The sequence below is a fragment of the Lepisma saccharinum genome, chromosome 12 (genome assembly GCF_977018435.1).
Source record: "Lepisma saccharinum chromosome 12, izLepSacc3.1, whole genome shotgun sequence".
Classification (NCBI taxonomy): domain Eukaryota; kingdom Metazoa; phylum Arthropoda; class Insecta; order Zygentoma; family Lepismatidae; genus Lepisma; species Lepisma saccharinum.
The window spans coordinates 57,547,219-57,567,047 of NC_139240.1; the positions used below are offsets into that span (position 1 = coordinate 57,547,219).

Consider the following 19,829-nt stretch of genomic DNA (forward strand, 5'->3'; position numbering starts at 1 on the left):
GATGTGTCTGCTAGACTGTAAAATGAAATCCACCCCGAAACGTTTTGGGTCGTCAGAACATCTGCAGGAGGGAACAAGCTGGGAATTTTTAATTCCGAAACTGTGCTCTCCTTCCTCCCGCACCATTTGCATTTAAAATTCTGGCGTTCTTGCGACGATTCTTTGTCCTAATTTAGGCCTATGTAAACTAGTCCTCCCATATAATAATTAATGAAACGCATTGGCATCGAAATGAAGTTAGTGCATGAATTATGCAAAATCTCCTGACATTAAGTTTCCAGGGTAGATGATGTCCTCCCCAACCACCAATCCCTGCTCCCACTCCGATTTCAAGACTCCTGTGGCTACAATGAGCTATTTTGAATTAAACACGTGATGAAACCACGGGTCGAGGTTCCAAAACGTGCATAAATATAATTCTTGCTAAAGTAGGGATCGTATCAAGACGAGATCGAACAGAGTCGGAAAGTAAATTTGGCTTAGGGATTTTTTTCTTGAGGAATCCAAAGCCTTAAATGAGGCTACACTAATTCTCGTTCTCGTCTTGATTTTCTAGACGTATGTCTCTCGTTCTCGTCTCTATTTTCTAGAAATGTCTCGTTCTCGTCTTGATTTTCTAGACGTATGTCTCGTTCTCGTCTTGATTTTCTAGACGTATGTCTCGTTCTCGTCTTGATTTTCTAAACGTATGTCTCGTTCTCGTCTTGATTTTCTAGACGTATGTCTCGTTCTCGATTTTCTAGAAGTATGTCTCGTTCTCGTCTTGATTTTCTAGACGTATGTCTCGTTCTCGTCTTGATTTTCTAGACGTGTCTCGTTCTCGTCTTGATTTTCTAGACGTGTCTCGTTCTCGTCTTGATTTTCTAGACGTATGTCTCGTTCTCTATTTTCTAGAAGTATGTCTCGTTCTCGTCTTGATTCTTTAGACGTATGTCTCGTTCTCGATTTTCTAGACGTATGTCTCGTTCTCGATTTTCTAGAAGTATGTCTCGTTCTCGTCTTGATTTTCTAGACGTATGTCTCGTTCTCGTCTTGATTTTCTAGACGTATGTCTCGTTCTCGTATCCATTTTCTAGAAGTATGTTTCATGTCGTCTCAATATTCTAGAAGTGTGTCTCGTTTTCGTGTCTATTTTCTAGACGTATGTCTCGTTCTCGATTTTCTATAAGTATGTCTCGTTCTCAGTCTCGATTTTCTAGACGAATGTCTCGTTCTTGTCTCAATATTCTAGAAGTGTGTCTCGTTCTCGTATCGCTTTTTTAGAAGTATGTCTCGTTCTCGTCTCGCTTTTTTAAAAGTATGTCTCGTCTCAATTTTCTACAAGTATGTCTCGTTCTCGTCTCCTTTCTTGCAGTGCCGTCTCTGTCTCGAAGTAAACCTTTGTTAAAACTGAAAGTTCACGGCTTGAAGGAACAGTGGCGTGCCCAGGATTTTCGTACGGGAATTACTCACATTTTTCAGTAGTCAGTCCTCATTTTGCCATCTTTTCCTGCGTTTGACGTTATTTTTTTCTTAGGAATATTGGACGAAAGGGGGTTATGACCCCCCACGAAACTCCCGTTGGGCACGCCACTGTGAATGAACAGTGAAGCATTTACGAATTACACAGGATTCGAGCGTTGCACCTCTGGTTTATTAATTTTATTTGTCCTATCCTTTGTCCCGTCTTATCTTCTCGTCATAGTTAGAGCTAACTATATATAGATAACCAACGTTAATAACTATTATAGAAAGTAATTACATTTAGAAGGAAACACGAGTTTTCGAAATTTGAGCCTAAAATGTACACACACATATTTAAAAATTGATACAGTGAATTTGTTTTCGTAATATCTTTGGCCGTTATGCATGTTCAGCTTGGAAGCGAGTCACTACTCCCGACGCATCCAATCAAGAACCTAGCCGCTGACGTCATCTCAACGCGGCACCTATCGGTAAGTCTCTTGCTCACGCTGTAGGATCTTGGTAGACTAGCTAACTAGATTCACACAGTAGCTGGAGATGTTCCAAAAGTAATCGGGCTGTAACTCTGAATAGTTTTTGAAAACAGCCAGGGCATTACTTTTCAAACTTTGTTCCATAAGATACATTTAGAAAATAATTCTGAAAACTATGTACACATATGTTTATTATTCCTTCCACTTTTCGATCTTGTACAATAGTTAGGTAAGCAAAATAAATAATCTTAAAAGATATACATATCAACAACAAGACATGTCTCTACGAGCACAAATTGTGCTGCATGGCTACGCTGCTCTGAAGCTAGTGTTCTATGCACAACCAGTTAGCCATCGAAAGCACAAAGAACTCAAAAATGTCCACAGACAGATCTGGCTGGCATGTAGAGTACGCCGGAGTACAGTTTCTTTGGCGTATAGTTCCAGGAGATGATTGAGGTCTGTGGGTAAGGGTGGCCATCCGCGGAACAAGATTGCATCACCTGCTTCACCTCCCTTGCGGCGTGTCTACCTAGCGACGCTGCAAACACATTGAGCAGGGTGACTTCACCGATCATGCCGTCCTTAAAGTCACCGCCATACTGTCTCTGTTCTTGGCCGGTTATGGCTATTCCAGCTCCTGGTATGACGTAACCAATTAACTGAAAAAAAAAGCGAAGAAATGTCATGCAACATGCCACTTTTACAACTATAACTGTACCAGCTGGGAGATATACTACCAAGCAGGACTGTTATGACGTCATGTATATCCCGCCAAAAACTTCTTTATTGTCTGAAGGGCGTTCTATTTGACCACAAGGAACATTTTAGCGGGAACGGAATCTGGTTCTGGCCTATAACCTGCCTAGAGTTGACGAGCTGTATCTTTGCGGGTGGCCTTGGCTACTCCGCGCAGAGTGTGAGAGATACGTTTATGTAGTTGCCACTTACTCGCCCTTTGGGTGGTCGACAGCAAGGACAGAACGCAAGGATAATGACGCGCAGCCAGTAGCTCCTCCCCCTTGCTACTGCGCAGCCGGTATTGGGCAGGGTTCACCCGCAAAGATACAACTCGTCAACTCTAACCTATTCACATGTTTGTCTGCTGTTGGTTGCATGTGTGAGTGGGTTAAGTAGGTCAGATTTGATGCTGTTAACACACATCTCCAATTTGCACATATTTTACATAATTACTTTTTTAACCAGCAGATGGCACCATTTGAGCACAAATGATTTACGTAGCGTAAGGACTCTATTTTTATTTGTGAAAGGTGCTTATGTACTACAAAAAAGCTATTAACGAGAGTGTAAATAAACATTAATAGAATAGATGGAAATAGTAAAGAAGATGATTGCAAAATATAAGATATTTCAAGAAACTGATAGAGAAAATGACAAATTTACGTAGTTAATTCTTCATATCTGTGTAACGGAAAGCCAGGCCTTGAAGATCACTGTAACCCTGTGCGCACATGAGTAGTTCTGTACGAAGGGAAGGACGGGCTTTGTCCGTCGCGTTCATGTAATCTGAAGGCGGGAAACTGCCATCGCACAGGAGTGCTCACTGGTTCCCACAAGTGCAAACAAGTTTCTGAACCCTGACTTACGAGATAAACTCTCTTCGTAAAGTGACTGTAATCCTAGTAGAATATCGCAACCAATCGGAATCAATTGCTTGGATGAAAGTTAGGTTTATGTGGGATAAATTTCAAATCTTTTATTTCATCTGGGTATTGATTGAATAACATAACCAGATGTCGGGCACACCTGTCACGAGCAATGTTGCCAGCACACCTCGTAATTTCGAATAAAACATACATTTCTTAATGAATATGCCATAATTAACCCCATAAAATCGTCTGTAATGCATATATCAGTTCGATACCTACCCACACAGACCATTGATACACATCGAAAAATTTTGCAATTTTCCAACAGCTGTCTTTTATCAGTATTCGTTTTTACTTCGTACAAATACTTTTTTTTTTACACCTTAGTAACATTTTTCCGCATACTGAAAGTTCATTTAGAGTATGATTTTCTTGTTTTAATGTTTCAAAAATATCCGCACAAAGTTAATATCCAGTGTAAGTTTCATGTCCCTATCGCTTTTTGTACCAAGATTACGTACGTTCGAAATCTCGGTTGGGTAACTTCTTGGACATCCTGTAGACGAAAGATACAATGTAGTCTGTATGTATTCATTGAGAACAATAGATAACAAACCGAATACTAAATGGCGGTGATGAATGAGACGAGTTAAGTACACATAGTTGTACTGTACTGAAAAAAACTCATCGTGAAATATGAGCAGAAGTTGAAATTTAAGATCATGTATGTTCCAATCCTCATTCTTTATCAAATTACTCACACCAAAAACCATGCAATTCAATAACAGTACAATACGTAGGGAAATCATTCGTAAGTGACATTATAACAAATATACACAGAGTGATCACAAAGTGGGCGTACCGCTTTTTATTCTCGACACTAGGATGGTTATGGTTGAATGCTTGATACGGGTACACATCTGATGGTTAAAACTATTTTTTTTTTCCGAATTGTTCACTTAGCTCAAATAGTGGTAATTCAATATTGAATTTCCCCTTCTTGAAGGGGATGCCCTCATCTATTAACTTACAAGAAAACTTAATGACAGTGTTGCCATTTCAATCTTGTCCATCCTCGAAGTGAATATCGTAGTGTTGTAAAACAAAGTTTAAACTGTAGCTGTATCTGATTTATGAGCACGGAGTGAAGTGAAGGAAAACGCGCACAACAATTTCTGAACGCCCTGTATTTCTGAAGAAAATAATAGGCTGATACTAACTTTCCCTTGCTGTAATTTCTCCCAGAATGCTCTTTGATCACCACTCTTGAAATCGATTACCCCTGCTGATGTCAACACGTGACTTAATTACGGAATCTTACGTTCTAATGAGCAATCGGGAGTATCTCGTACCAAAACATGCACAAGCGACTTTCTTCCCCCCCTGTTTGTTAATTGAAAGGACGGGGAAGGCTTATTGCAACATGAACGTAATCAACACCTAGCAAGTTCAACCAGCACTCAGCCGATCGATAGGGGTTATTGGCTTATCAAGGGAAACAATATTGGAAGGGGAATTTGCAGCAGGTGTCTTAAGAAGTACAGGGATGAGACCCGTAGCCAGGATTTTATTTCCGGGGAGGGGGGCTCATCCCTTATCAGGCGTCGCCAGAAATATTTGTAGACCACTGATAAAACTTGAGTACTAGAAATAATAATGATGACCATAAAAATTGTCATTTTACAATAACAACTATTATAAGTTATTAAAAATAAACGAATTTTAATTCCAAATTTATTGTTATTATTATTATTATTATTACATAAATGGAGGAGATCTTTTGCAACTCCATCCACCGTATGAGTGAATATCCAACACTTTTGTCCATTATTTTTCTTACATTTTGTACAGTTAGTGTACTGAAATTCATAGTTATTGTATTTTGTTATTAACTTTTACACATTCCGTTAAAAAAAAATAAAGTTTTAAAAGTTGGGCAAATTTTACTCGTAAAGTTTATATTGTGTGACCTCTCACAAAGAAGGCTATACATTCTGAGAGCTGTGGATCCATTTATTCGTTGGATTAAATGGTAGAAAATAAAAAAAATAAAAACCTGGTTCCTCTGTTGTACACTAAACGTTTTTCGATCTATTGTTTATTCCTGCTATAAGGAAGTAAAATTAATTACCACTACCACTATACACTATTTAAATTAGATATTTGTAGGATTTGAGGGGGGGCTTTAGCTCCCTTAGCCTCCCCGGCTACGTGTTTGCCAGGGGTGTACGTTCTAACACAACGAACAGCTGTACGTACATGGGCGTCCGGATGGAGGAGTGGTTAGCACATCACTCTACGACCCCAGGGGTCCTGAGTTCGAATCCAGGCTTGGGCACTGGCGTTCTTTACGAGCGTCCTTTCATCAATTTCATCATATTATCACTCATCCTCGTCGTCGCGATTAGCCAAATGTGTAGCGCTGTCGCTTTGTGATCAAGGGGTCCCAGGTTCGATACCCGGTGGAGGCACATAGTGGTTCGGATCCCACTTTAAACTGTAGGTCCAGTCCCGATAAGCTTTCCTGTGCATAACGTGATCAGTGGATTTTAATATCATATTTTCAATGGTAACTTCTGTAGAGTTAGGCAACACATATTAACTTTCAATGGAATCGTTACAACCCAGAAGTGTCCGTGACTGTACAACCACGTAACACAGGTTCACAATTGCGACTAATGAATTTACTGTGAAATTATTATAAACAAGGCAAAGAAGTAAAGTTACTACACATTACAACATGTCGTAAGGACACATATGAGGGATATGAAGATATGTCCTCACACATCTCTGCCATTTAAGCAGGTGACGTGATCAGCACCACGTTCATGTCGCCTTTACCCCCAGAGCCGCTCCATGCGAGAACCTTGCTGGGTAATTCGCATCTGAGCTCAATCCCGGGGAAACGAAGCTGGGTCTCCAGCTTGGTAGTCGAGCACCCCACCGCTGCTCTGTAAAGAATCAGGTAGATACCAGTTTGGTATGTTTGTAAATTTGATTGAGACATTCTTATTCGCATATTATGCCGAAGTCTGCAACGAGATATAAAGTCTCGGACTATTTAGTTTCGTCTCGATTCATTATCGATCTCGTATCGATAAATCTCGAAAGTCATTGTCTCGTTCTCGATACCACATATCCACTTCCTGGAACATCAATCCAGAGGTGTTCTGGTATCTTTGAATGCCAAGGATTTACACCGATGAGCCATTACATTATGACCACCTACCTAATGAGCTATCACATTATGTCCGCAGTCCCATTTGCAGCAGTGTTCGATGAACCGTGTGCTGTGAAACATTATCCTGGTCACCACTGTTGTACCTGTGCGCGATTTCTCGCACTGTGGCCCTGCGGTCGCTCCGAACAATGCGCAATAGACTCCGTTGGCCTCTGGCGTCAATGAGCCTATGTCGACACACGGCTGCACGACGCTTCGTTGTTTGCCCATCTTTACAACACTTTCGATACGTGCTCACAACAGCAGCACGAGAGCAGCCAACAAGCCACGCCGTTTAGAGATGCTGGTACCAAGGTGCGTTGCCGTTTCAGAGATGCTGGTACCAAGGTGCCGTGCCGTTTCAGAGATGCTGGTACCAAGGTGCCGTGCCGTTTCAGAGATGCTGGTACCAAGGTGCCGTGCCATCACAATTTGACCTCAAACTGTGAGAGATCGGCCGCTTTTCCCATTCTGACGCCGGAGACACTACTAACAGCCTGTAGACCTGCCCAATATATACGTACCATCCTGCCAGCGTGTCACGTGTTACTCTCCGCGTCGGGGTTGTCATACTATAATGGCTCATCGGTGTATTTTTAAGAAGAGCAGGAACGTAAAATATTTCAGCTTGTCTTTCAAATGGTAGCTACTAGTTGCAACTGTATAGTTGTAATACTTACCTCGGTGCAAACTAAAAGCGTGTCTATCATTTACGGACACCCTGTATATACAGTAAAATCATTTTAAAAATAATTACCTCTGGTGCAAATCCTTTGCCAACCCTTTCTCCGTTGATGTATATCATCCACTCGCCGCTCTCAGAGTTCCACGACTGGCAGGAGTGGTACCAGCGCTTCACCCTCAGGGGATAGTTGATGGTGTAGAGTGTGTGACCTGCAATTGCCATGTTGTAGTAGCTCGACCGATCCGTTTGTGAGATCCAAGCCAGCACTGCTCTCGGCTGGTCTGGCACTGGAAGAGACATGCTTGTCAGAATCGGAAATGTTCACATTATATTGTATTGTAAGTTATTGTACAGTTTATATCAGGCTTACCTCTGTAAGAAATAAGCAGATGTCTTTCATTTGGGTGTGTTGTTCTTCGCACACTAAAGGTTGTCTTCCAGGGAGCTAGAATTCGTACTAGAAAGTCCTTATAGGTCGCTGAATGAGAAAGCAGATGTTTATTCGGCCACTACAGTCATACCGAAATAGGATAGACTGCGCTCAAGTCGCAAACTAACGTGAGAAGGCTTTTGTTTTCTCCGAAATAACATATACAGTCTGGTAGTGTAAGTGTTGTAACATGGGCGCTCGCAGAAAATTTTACAACGGGCGTTAATATCAAAAAGTTTTGTCCTTAAGGCTCGACTGGACCTTTGGCTACCGTCAGGGCGAATGTTTTCAAATTTTCTTCTCCATTCGAAAAACCGCTGAGATATTCCAAAATCTGAAAAAAAGTACATCAACTTGAATTCCTTCTAGAGCATTGACATGAATTTTCGTGTAGTTTGCTTTCACTGTTGTCTAGATATTATCAATAGTTTAATAGACTTACGTAATCACGAAACTATTGAGAATATCTGGATAACAGTGAAAGCAAACTACACGAAAATTCATGTCAATGCTCTAGAAGGAATTCTAAGTTGATGTACTTTTTCAGATTTTGGAATATCTCAGCGGTTTTTAATAGACTTACGTAATCACGAAACTATTGAGAATATCTGGATAACAGTGAAAGCAAACTACACGAAAATTCATGTCAATGCTCTAGAAGGAATTCTAAGTTGATGTACTTTTTCAGATTTTGGAATATCTCAGCGGTTTTTAATAGACTTACGTAATCACGAAGCTATTGAGAATATCTGGATAACAGTGAAAGCAAACTACACGAAAATTCATGTCAATGCTCTAGAAGGAATTCTAAGTTGATGTACTTTTTCAGATTTTGGAAACTACACGAAAATTCATGTCAATGCTCTAGAAGGAATTCTAAGTTGATGTACTTTTTCAGATTTTGGAATATCTCAGCGGTTTTTAATAGACTTACGTAATCACGAAGCTATTGATAATATCTGGATAACAGTGAAAGCAAACTACACGAAAATTCATGTCAATGCTCTAGAAGGAATTCTAAGTTGATGTACTTTTTCAGATTTTGGAATATCTCAGCGGTTTTTAATAGACTTACGTAATCACGAAGCTATTGATAATATCTGGATAACAGTGAAAGCAAACTACACGAAAATTCATGTCAATGCTCTAGAAGGAATTCTAAGTTGATGTACTTTTTCAGATTTTGGAATATCTCAGCGGTTTTTAATAGACTTACGTAATCACGAAGCTATTGAGAATATCTGGATAACAGTGAAAGCAAACTACACGAAAATTCATGTCAATGCTCTAGAAGGAATTCTAAGTTGATGTACTTTTTCAGATTTTGGAATATCTCAGCGGTTTTTAATAGACTTACGTAATCACGAAGCTATTGAGAATATCTGGATAACAGTGAAAGCAAACTACACGAAAATTCATGTCAATGCTCTAGAAGGAATTCTAAGTTGATGTACTTTTTCAGATTTTGGAATATCTCAGCGGTTTTTAATAGACTTACGTAATCACGAAGCTATTGAGAATATCTGGATAACAGTGAAAGCAAACTACACGAAAATTCATGTCAGTGCTCTAGAAGGAATTCTAAGTTGATGTACTTTTTCAGATTTTGGAATATCTCAGCGGTTTTTCAAATGGAGAGGAAAATTTGAAAACATTCGCCCTGACGGTAGCCAAAGGTCCAGGAAGAAGAGAGATGAAAGAAGCGGTAGGGAAAGGAAGGGAATTAGAGAGCCTGGCAGAGAAAAATAAGGAAACGGAAGAGAAACGTTAGAGACGGATAAAGAAGGAGACATAAAGAAGCCACGCACAAACGTACAGAGAGAGAGAGAGAGGGACAAAAGACGTGGAAGGGAGACAAACACAGAAGGGAAGAGGAGTAAAGAGAACACAACGCAGAAAGAAAGATGCAAGCAATGGACAGAGAGAGAAATAGAAAAGCGATAAAGAAAGAAAGAAAGAAATAGAGGAGAGAGAGAGAGAGAAAGCGGAAGAAAGAAATACAGAAGCGAAGGATGAAGAAAGAAAGTGCGATGGGGGAGAGAGTAGAAAGAAAAACAGAGAAGCTAGGGATAAATATGAATCTTAGAAAGACATAGAGAAAGAAGCAATGGAGACAGAGAGAGAGAGAGAGAGAGAGAGGGGGGGAGAGAAATAAACAAATAGAGGAGAGAGAAGCGGAAGAAATAAAGAAGTAGGGAAGCTACAGATAAAAAAAGAAAAGTAGAAAACAGAGAAGCGCGGAAGAGAAAAGAGAAACAGGCGGAAAATATGAATGAAAAAGGAAATGATCAAGAGGAGAGGAAGGACGAAAAAGGGTGGAAAGCCCTACGCTTCAATTAAAAATAATTGTGTGCAGTTTATTGCGCCAATTATGCAATTAATCTGATATTTCATGACTTCATGGATTGTTTTGACACCCTTAAAAACATCCAACATTACAGAAATAACATTTTAAACAAAACACTACATAAAAATGGCGTACTAATATTTCAATAAAATATAGTTAATATTCGCTTAATTATCGACTGAAATGATGGAAGTTAAACAATGTAAATTCACTGCAGTGTCTAAATTCAATGAAAACGAAATGATAGGGAACGTTATTGGATATGATTAAGAATTCCTACTTGAATAGGCTTGCAATTGAACACACCTATTTTTGGAATTAAGTACAGTAAAACCTCGTTAATCCGGACTAATGGGGGGATAAGTTGACCGGTTTAACGAAACTCCGTTTATAGCAACAAAACACGTTTATTATGGTGTATGTAAAGGACATAGGCCTAAATACACTATACAGTACAGTACAAAGTCTGCGGGAAACAACATTTCATCAGAGATTGACTGCCTTTTCTTTGGAAAGTTCTCTTGTTGACTTCTAGCCACATTTAAAACCTTGCATTCTGATTTTTTTTCCCTTTTGCCTGTCCGGATTAAGCAAAGTCCGACTTATCGGGGTCCGCATTAACGAGGTTTTACTGTATAGTGAACGTCGCACCAGTAGTACATCGGAAATGAAATGAAACACGGATTTAGAAGGTTTTATTAACCTTCATAATTTTTTGTTTTAACTTTTAACATGTTCTGCTTTACGGAATAAATAAATTACGTGTAGTAATGTACATATTTTAAATTATTGCTATGGGACACCTGTACTGCAGAGTAAGGACCAAATATCTGATTTTTTTTTGATTTTTTAGACATCTGAAAAACTTTGGTTACAGGTCCCACGTATACTGTATATGCCCCAGAGCCCGCACCCACTTAGGGCCAGCCCTGGGTTTCAGAAATGGGACCCTCAGAATTCGGAATCAAATATTAATACAGGCGTAAATTTTTCAAAAATACTGAAATACGTTCGAAAATCAACCCATCTCATTTACTTCGATGAAACAGTGTATGTGTTTTGAACATCACATCATGGAGTTGTTGCTATGAATCTATTTAACGATGGTCAACATTTTACTGAGACACTCTGTATATGGTCCATTTTAAGAATAGAACAACCGTAGCGTACCTGCATAAGAAAACAACGGATGATCCAAGGAATGATTTTCAAACTTCTGCCACAGGCATACAGTTATACCCAACAGGTGTGGAAATTTGGCCTTGTACTGGACATACTGAAAAGATAGATGAATTTTTAGTTAAAGCATTCTGATATTTCATAATTTAGAACATGGGCGTCGGGAGGGGTCAAAGCCCCTCCAGCTTGAATTTGACATCGTTACAAGTTACAAAAAATCGGAAAGCTTGCTATGTTTATTGTTAATAACATCAATAAACTCTAGTTAGTATTCGAACATCTCTGCGGTGGACTGGTTAGCGTAGCACGCTACGACGCCAGGGGTTCCAGGTTCGAATCCAGGTGTTCTTCGTGAGCATTCCTTCATCATATATCACTCATCCTCATCTTCACGATTAGCCAAAAGTTGCAGAAAATGGAAGTAAAATAAACCAACCGGGATTCGAACCCGGCTGGCGTCGTTGCGCGCGATGTGCTAACCACTACGCCACGGGGCCCGGCAAGAAACCAAATCAATCAAACCCAATGATTTGAGGTTTCAAAATTCCAAAAATTGCAATTAAACGTGAGAGTCACACAGGAGAAACTTTATGGCCAAAGTTTCCCCTAGCTTTAAAGCTTCTTCTTGAACGAGATGTGTAAAAGGAGCATTTCAATACACTGACTGCATGAAATATAAAAGAAAATACAAGGATATTCACTCATCTGGTGGACAGAGTAGAAAAGTCTCTACAACTCAAAAATTTGGAATGAAATTAATTTGTTTTAATCTGATTTCACTAAAGCTATATCACTTGCACTACATTTCTATGCTCAAGAATCCTGCACAGTTGCCGCACGATCAACCACTGCATTCTTTACAGCGTGTAGAATAGAAGAAGAGGAACAAGGATATAATTTCAATGCGCCATAAACAATATCCTATTGCGTGGGACAGGACTGGGCGGCTGCTGCTGGGTGAAAAAGTTGGAAATCTTAAAACAGCACGTTACGTTCTTCCTTGCATGAGAATGTTTCCATTTCCAACATTCATTTCCGCATAGTGTACATGTAATTACGTCATAGGAAGAAAGGGTTGGAGTTATGATTATTGGAAAGGTCCGTTACACAACAAGGAATTGTACATTTACTTTTCCCCGTCACCACTCTCTTTCGAGGTTGATCTGCGCCTGTTCGTGCACTTCGACAAGTTGGCACCTTCGTGAGGTCAGGAACAGTCAGAGTTCTAGGTTGAAGTTCTCGCTGCTTTTGCTTTTCCTCAAACCTTTAAGGCAAATGCATGCAAGACTGACTACAGATGTCACGCAATTTTGATAGTAGGCGTATATATCATGTTGTCATTTTAATCTCAATAATCGTAGCCTCATATGTGTAAAATATCCTGCCTTGGTAGTTTCAGCCCACAATCATCTATTTCATAAGATAGACTAAACTACATTTTAACATGTAGATGATGACTATGTCCACTTAAGTTTCAATTTCACTGTGTCTTTCACCTCACGATCCATATTTGAGTGCCAACTAACCACAGACAAATGACGGTTATGCGTGTACTACTGGGCTTCGTGTGTATACCGCTCGTTTTGCCTGTTCGGGCGTTATTCTCTCGAGCGAAGCAACTCTCAAATCCGTACGCCATCTAGCGTCGTTTATGCGAACTATTTGCCGCTTGAACGAAATCCTCTCTCTGCAGCACTCTAGTGCTGGCAGTTGGAGAGTGGTGCTGATCATATCACCCTCGTTCTAAACAAAGCAGAGTAATGTCGTTCTAGTTTTATGATTTTTGAAAATGAAGATGATGTGAATGCAAGACGAATATAGGTATTCATATCTTTCCAGGAGTCGATTTAGAAATGATAGTCCGCTACGGGAACAACTTCAATATAAACAAAACCACGTGACTACTCAGAAATAGTGCATTCCTTTCATATGTGTTGGTTCTGGTTTTATTTTGGTATCTGGTGTCATTCTTTATGTAACAGTCACAATTTTACTCTAACGATAAAAATATTTGATTGAAAGAAGGATATCCCATTATCACTGTCACTGTTATAAAATGTAACGTTATGGGATGCAGTGGAATGTCTGCAAACTCGTAACTTGATTTGTGTTTTATTCATCTAACTAACTAACTAACTCAGTCTCTAGCCTTCTTAAACCCGAAGGTTAGTGGCTGCAGCAACACAAGCCTTCCATCTGTCCCTATCCTGAGCAAGATCAATCCAATCTTTTCCATCCTTACCGATTTCCTTTAGGTCTATCTCAACATTATCCCTCCTCTTCGTCTTGGCCTTCCTACATATCTCCTGCCATTAATTTTCCCAACAAGAATCCTGTAAACTCTTTTACTTATCACAGATGTTGTGTATATTCTTTATTTGGTGCCAATTTGCCATAATACCCAAGCATAATACCGAACATCACATCAGTCTAGCGTTGGCATCCCTATATTCCATTTATGAGACACATTCACTGTTAATGATTATTTTCCAGTGGATGTCATCCACGAATCCAGTTAACTTCGACAAATCAGACTAAAAATTTACGGTAAAAGTATCAAAGCCGGGAAATGTCTGTAATTGTTGACATTCGTACTTACCTATTCTGCATTGCGAAATATTGTTTAACAAGGGATTTAGCTTTTTTTAAACGAAATTAGTATCTATTGTCGACATATCGAGTAATTATTGTTCGTTCTTTTCTCGCTTCCTGAACACGCAAAATGGCGGGCAAATCTTGACTAGCGTTGTGTTTCAACCTTCTTAACAGAAAAATTCCCGCATAGACCCAAACACCATTCTGGATCGTATAACGATCCACGAAGAGCCCCAAAAACCATTCACGATAGCCCCACGCAGCATCACGGTAAGGTTAGGTAGGTTGCTTTAGGTTGGGCAATATAGTGAAAAAAAACTGTGTGTTTGGAAACACTTACCGGGGATTACGTCATCAGATGCTCGCAACATCCGGTTCAAGTACATGGATGGAAATGCAAGCAACAGATTTCGTGCAACGGACATTATCATAGAAAAATATATGATTTAGCGGGCGAATACATTGAAAAATGCGAGAAAACACTTCTACGACCTTCTGAAATTACTTTCTGTAAATTTGAAGAAATCCAGTTCCCGGCTATGACATTTTTACCAAATTTACAAAGATCTTGTTTACATGTTTATTGTGGCATACATTTCCAATAGTTGTGGAACCAAAATAACTGAATCAAGTTGAAGTAACAAATGCACAGAATGAACGCCATCATTGTTTCTTCTACTCAGATGGGGAAAAGGTAGTATGTCCACTGTTTTGCTGTTAAAATGCACTAAAATTTTCAACATGCATGCTAATTGCACTGTTAAAAGAAACAAAAAATTAATTATGAGGTGATCGCTATTAACTTGAATGTTTAGCTAAACACTCTGCCACAAATAAGAGCCCAATACATAACTTCCTTATTGTTAATAAGTAAGTTATGTATCCTTTATTAACCAACAAGCTTTTGGGTACATGTAACTAAAGGTCCAGATTCGAATCCTGAGTAATGCACGGTTGCCATTGCGTTTCTCCTATCTATTTTATCGTTTCATCTTGCATCCACATTGTCGCGATTATCGTATAGAAATAGAAAAGCGACGTAAAGTGACCAAAATAAGAATAGACAGCAGTGGCGGCGATTAGGGGGGCAGTTGCCCCCAGTTTTCGCCACTTTTGACCCCGCCCTGTGCTAAATCTTATCTACGAAGGGAAATGTACTGTCTTTGCCCCCCCCCCCCGTTTTTTGGACCCAATCGCCGCCACTGATAGACAGTTATTTATGTGTGACTCAAAATATAGAGGCCGTAACCTTTATCAGATTTTTAGTGTTGTTAAGCTGCTCTGGGTTTAAATTGCGTGTGATAGTTTCCATTTATTCTGCCAGAATGTTATCAAAAACTACGATTTTTGCTGTGTTATTCACAGAATACTTACCAAATGTGCAGAAATTTGCGAGAAGCATTAAGATGTCACGTAAACTACTATATTTGCACTGTTTCGTGACTTAGCATGCATAACAATGTATTTGGCGTGTAATTTTACCCACTTATAAGCAATTTTATGTAAGGTTGAACATTTTTATCGCTTGTTATTGCGATTGTTAATAAATTCCTTACATGTTCAGTTCACGATACATTTGAGTGTGATGTCAGTTACATTTACATGCATAACATGGAAACATGGGCAAGTAGCTGTAACTGGGTTACCTTTTTGCAATAGAAGTAACGTAATAACGTTATAAACAGTTAATTTACGACACTTATATTGTTAACTTGAAGCTTGATAACGTGGGTGAAGATCTGAATTTGGCAACTGTTTCCAAGTAGACATATTTTTTAAGGAGAAAGCATTTTCTTGCAATCGCATAGAGAAGACTTATGCACTTATATTATATACCATGAATAAAATACATTCCGTGTGTTTATTTTATTATAATTAATTTGTTTCCAAGAAGATTTACAGGCAAATAAACTGTAAAAGTAACTTAACAGTTACCGTACCTTTCAAACCTACCACTAACTGTAATTTAGTTTCCAGTAACTTTTAAAAGATAACTTTCGGAACACTGAAATCAGTGGCGTGCAGGAGGGGAGTTGGTGGGGTCATACCCATCCTCCTTTGTCCCAGTATTCCGGCTGACTATTAAAAAAGTATACGTAACCACCTCTCTTTGAAAATCTTGGACACGCCACTGACTGTAATTTATATAAAACGGATAGCCCCAAAATAGTGTTTACACTCTTTGAACGTTAATAATTGAAACACCAATAACAACATGTATGAACTTTTGTGCGTGTCATACCTATACCTTAAAGTTATAGATATTCATTGGCAGCGTCGTCGCCTTGTAATCAAGGAGTCCCGGGTTCGATACCCAGTGGAGGCTCATAGTGGTTCGGATCCCACTTTAAACTGTAGGTCCAGTCCCGATTTGCTTTACTGTGCATAAAGTGGACTTAAAACACAAACTGAAAAAAAAGTAATGCTACGGAACAGATCAACAAATCAAGAAACAGCAGATATGGTTTCCACAGGTAGTGTCAATCACATGTTTCATGTCATCCAGTGACCATGGCTTTGTGGAGTACATATCGTTCTTCAGTTCCCCATAGGTAGAAATCTAACCGTGTTAAATTTGGAGGTCTGGGTGGTTATTTGTCACTTATTAGATTACCCAAAAGAAAAATTGCTTACCTCTGCGAGTTTGGATACACAAATGCCTACTGCTGGTGGGCTGTGATGGAACTAAAAACAACAGAATACCTAAACACGCTCACACACACACTCAATGTAGATATTGGAGCTTCAAATACAAAAAGTCCAGTCAAGTTATCTTTAATAGTTTAGAGCAGCACAAATTCTCCCCAGAACTACCGTGCGTTCATTTCGATCTTCAGCCGAGAAATCGGGATAAGCGTGGCGGGCAGCGCTGACGGAGATGCCGACATTTGCGGCCTTTAATGCCCGCTTATTTTTATGGACATATCCAGATATTTATATAAGTATTGCAAAACGAGCACTAACCTGTGTTATAATTCATCATCTGTAATTCATCCAAGTTCTGCTCTTATGTACACAAAAAATACCCTTTAGAAACGATGTTAAGAGCCACAGATAATAAAACATTTTAATCATAGTTTTGACCAGTAACGTCCTGCTTAAGTTTATATCCTTGAGAGAGTTTTGTGTCGATGGGGATCGTTTGGAGGTTTCGAATGTGCAACACTGTATCAAGATTACGCTCTAGTCGAAACCGTTAAGTCAGTGGTTTTCGTGAGCTTCCTTGCAATCCGAAATGTCCGAGCTCGAGTTTTTTGTTTCTTCGCTACTAGATGAAGACAGAGCTGTGAATATAGTGGCGAGCAGATGTAAACCAAGAGCGTGTTAATTTCGTACTGTGCGCAAAAGTGTTATTCTTGGTTACTTGCCGTTACTTATTTGTGTTATTGCAGTGTGTATGTGTGTTGTGTCAGTGAGACGATTGGAATGCCAGCCGCAATGTTCACGTTAAAACAAAGAATTTTTATGTATGACACTTACGTGAAAACAGACTCGTGTCGAGACGTTTGTAGGCAATTTGTACAGAAATTCCCAGGCGTTTCCCCTCCACATAGAGATACGGTTAGACATCTTGTCTTTAAATTACGAGAAACTGGATCGTTAAATTTTAAAACACCTAAGCAAAAACGACAGATTCTAACCGAAGCAAAACCCGATGAAATTGGTGCAGCGTTAGAACGTTCTTCAAACAAACCTCTACGCCGTGTTTCACAGGAGATGGGCGTGTTAAATCATCAGCACATACAGCCACTAAGCTACTAAAATGAAAATCGTACTCTTATAACACAGGTTAGTGCTCGTTTTGCAATATTTATATAAATGTCTGCATATGTCCATAAAAATAAGCGGGCATTACAGGCCGCAAATGTCGGCATCTCCGTCAGCGCCGCCCGCCACGCTTCTCCCGATCTCTCGGCTGAAGATCGAAATGAACGCACGGTACATCACTGGTTAGAAAAGAACAAGTACATATTTGCCCACTTACCTGAAAGTAGCCATGCTGTGTCAGATTTATCTTGTAGAGGGTGCAGGCATCGTCAAAAGGCGGGAGGCTGTGCTCCAGGGAATTCTCAGGACCCAGAGGAGTCCATGAATCGAAAGATGCTGACGTCACTAAGCGGACAAACACCAAAATGCACAAAGACAAGAAAATCATTCCGCATTTCCGCTCTGGATCCATGTGCGTCTGTGGTTTGTACCGGCGCGTCTTAGTATGAACAGATCACATTTGGTCGTCATCGCCGGGGGATACGCGAGCCGTGCGGTTGTTGCATTTCTTCGGCGGAATGGAAAGTGAACGCGAGCGCTATGATTGCAGACCGTGCTTCCACTTTCTAACTAAAGAGGGCAGCAGAGTAGAAGAAAGTGTACTGGTTGGGAACAAAGATGTTCATTACGCTTTTTCTCGCGTTGATCCGAACGCAGGAAAGGTAAAAAATGCGTGCGTGGTCGTTATTCGGACATTGCCTTACCTGTAGTTTTTACTTCTGGGTTAATTCATTGGGTGCCAATGTCCAGGGGCGGCTCAAGATAACATTTTCACCCGGGCGAGGCGGATTTTTAGGTCCCCTCCTATTTCCACTCCTAATACAAACCTTGACTATGTTACATATTTACGGTATTTTGAGTATTATTGCTAAAGAGTACGCATATTATAGGTACGCATTTATTTAATTTAATACCTACATAATATCGAAATAATTGTAAACTATCAAGTCACCCATGCGGAAAGAAATATACTTCTAATCCCTCAATTCTTACTTGGTTGAATACTTCTTTATTCGTGCCTAACAATTTACTGTAAGAATGAACTTGTTGAATGATGAAAATCTCTTCTTCTATTTCCCTTTCCATATTTTATCTATTTTATACATTGTTTCATCTTCTCTGCACCTTTCTATAATATTTCTACTTTCATTAAATTGATACTTATCCTCCAACAATTCAATTATATTATTTAACACCTTGTGCTGCCATCTGTTTTTCTCTTCCGAAGCTTCTTTCTTTCCATCTCGTGTTTTGTGTTTCTAATATGAAATATCTAGTTTGTAACAGCATTTTTAGCCACGCTTATATAATCCAAATTAAGGTTTGGCTCTACTTAAGGAGGAAATCCTGGTTCCTGCCAATGTCAAGACGCTTAGCCTCTTAAAATGTTCTTTGCACTTATATTCTGTTTGTGAAAATAAGGTTGATAAGGTTGGTGAATGTCCATTCATCAATTTCATCATTTCATCACTCATCTCCATCTTCGCAAATTAGCCAAGAGGCACAAATGCGAAGTAAAATAAACTAAATCAAAATCAATCAATCAATGAAGCTCAGCTTGGATTGTTCGAGCAGCAAGCAAGATCTGAATCCACAAATCTGTAGCAAAGTGTTCATGTATCGACCAAAAGGACTTCCCCCATTCCCTTATTTTTCGAAACTTTGAACAGCTTTCGATCATAAATTAAGCATTTGTGCACAAGATCGCGTGTTCGATGCTTGATGCGTGCAAATTCGCGGTAACTGTTGCTCTTTGTTTTAATAATGGGATGGCGTGACGAAGACTAATCCCCATTGTTGGAGATGAAGCGATAAATCCTGGTAGCGTGGCTGGGGAACTTAAGCACTGCCTATAGGTTGTCTGTAGTTGAGAATTTATGCCAGGCTCTCGTGAGCTTTTACGTTCTCGGCTTGTCTCTGTGACGGGCTGGTTAGCGCAATGTTTCTTCGAAGAGGTTCGAATCTTGGGTGCTTCGTCTTCAGGATGCTTAAATGAGAATAACAGTGGAGCAAGAATTAGCTCACCCCTCCGTGGTGTAGTGGTTACGCAGCGCGCTA

At 39.7% G+C, this 19,829-nt stretch overlaps 2 protein-coding genes across 25 annotated transcripts in view; one reads left to right on the forward strand and one right to left on the reverse strand.

Moving 5' to 3' along the window:
* The window catches only part of LOC145996124 (coiled-coil domain-containing protein AGAP005037), a 1,065,133-nt gene that overhangs the window by 876,399 nt on the left and 168,905 nt on the right, over nucleotides 1–19,829 (forward strand). The gene's annotated exons all lie outside the window — the stretch shown is intronic.
* LOC145996125 (C-reactive protein 1.1-like) lies at nucleotides 2,247–18,301 on the reverse strand. Its single transcript, XM_083132429.1, has 4 exons — nucleotides 17,989–18,301; nucleotides 11,400–11,505; nucleotides 7,525–7,739; nucleotides 2,247–2,599 (listed from the first exon to the last, which is right to left on the reverse strand). Exons 1-4 carry the CDS (start codon nucleotides 18,181–18,183, stop codon nucleotides 2,309–2,311), a joined length of 807 nt encoding a protein of 268 aa, XP_082988555.1. The 5' UTR covers nucleotides 18,184–18,301; the 3' UTR covers nucleotides 2,247–2,308.

Excerpts from the sequence above, each read along its gene's own strand:
- LOC145996125 (XM_083132429.1), bottom strand. The coding sequence starts at position 18,183 with ATGGATCCAGAGCGGAAATGCGGAATGATTTTCTTGTCTTTGTGCATT. Across the intron at positions 11,506-17,988 it reads CACAGCATGGCTACTTTCAG|TATGTCCAGTACAAGGCCAA; the intron begins GTAAGTGGGCAA and ends CTATCTTTTCAG. Across the intron at positions 2,600-7,524 it reads GCAAAGGATTTGCACCAGAG|TTAATTGGTTACGTCATACC; the intron begins GTAATTATTTTT and ends TTTTTTTTTCAG.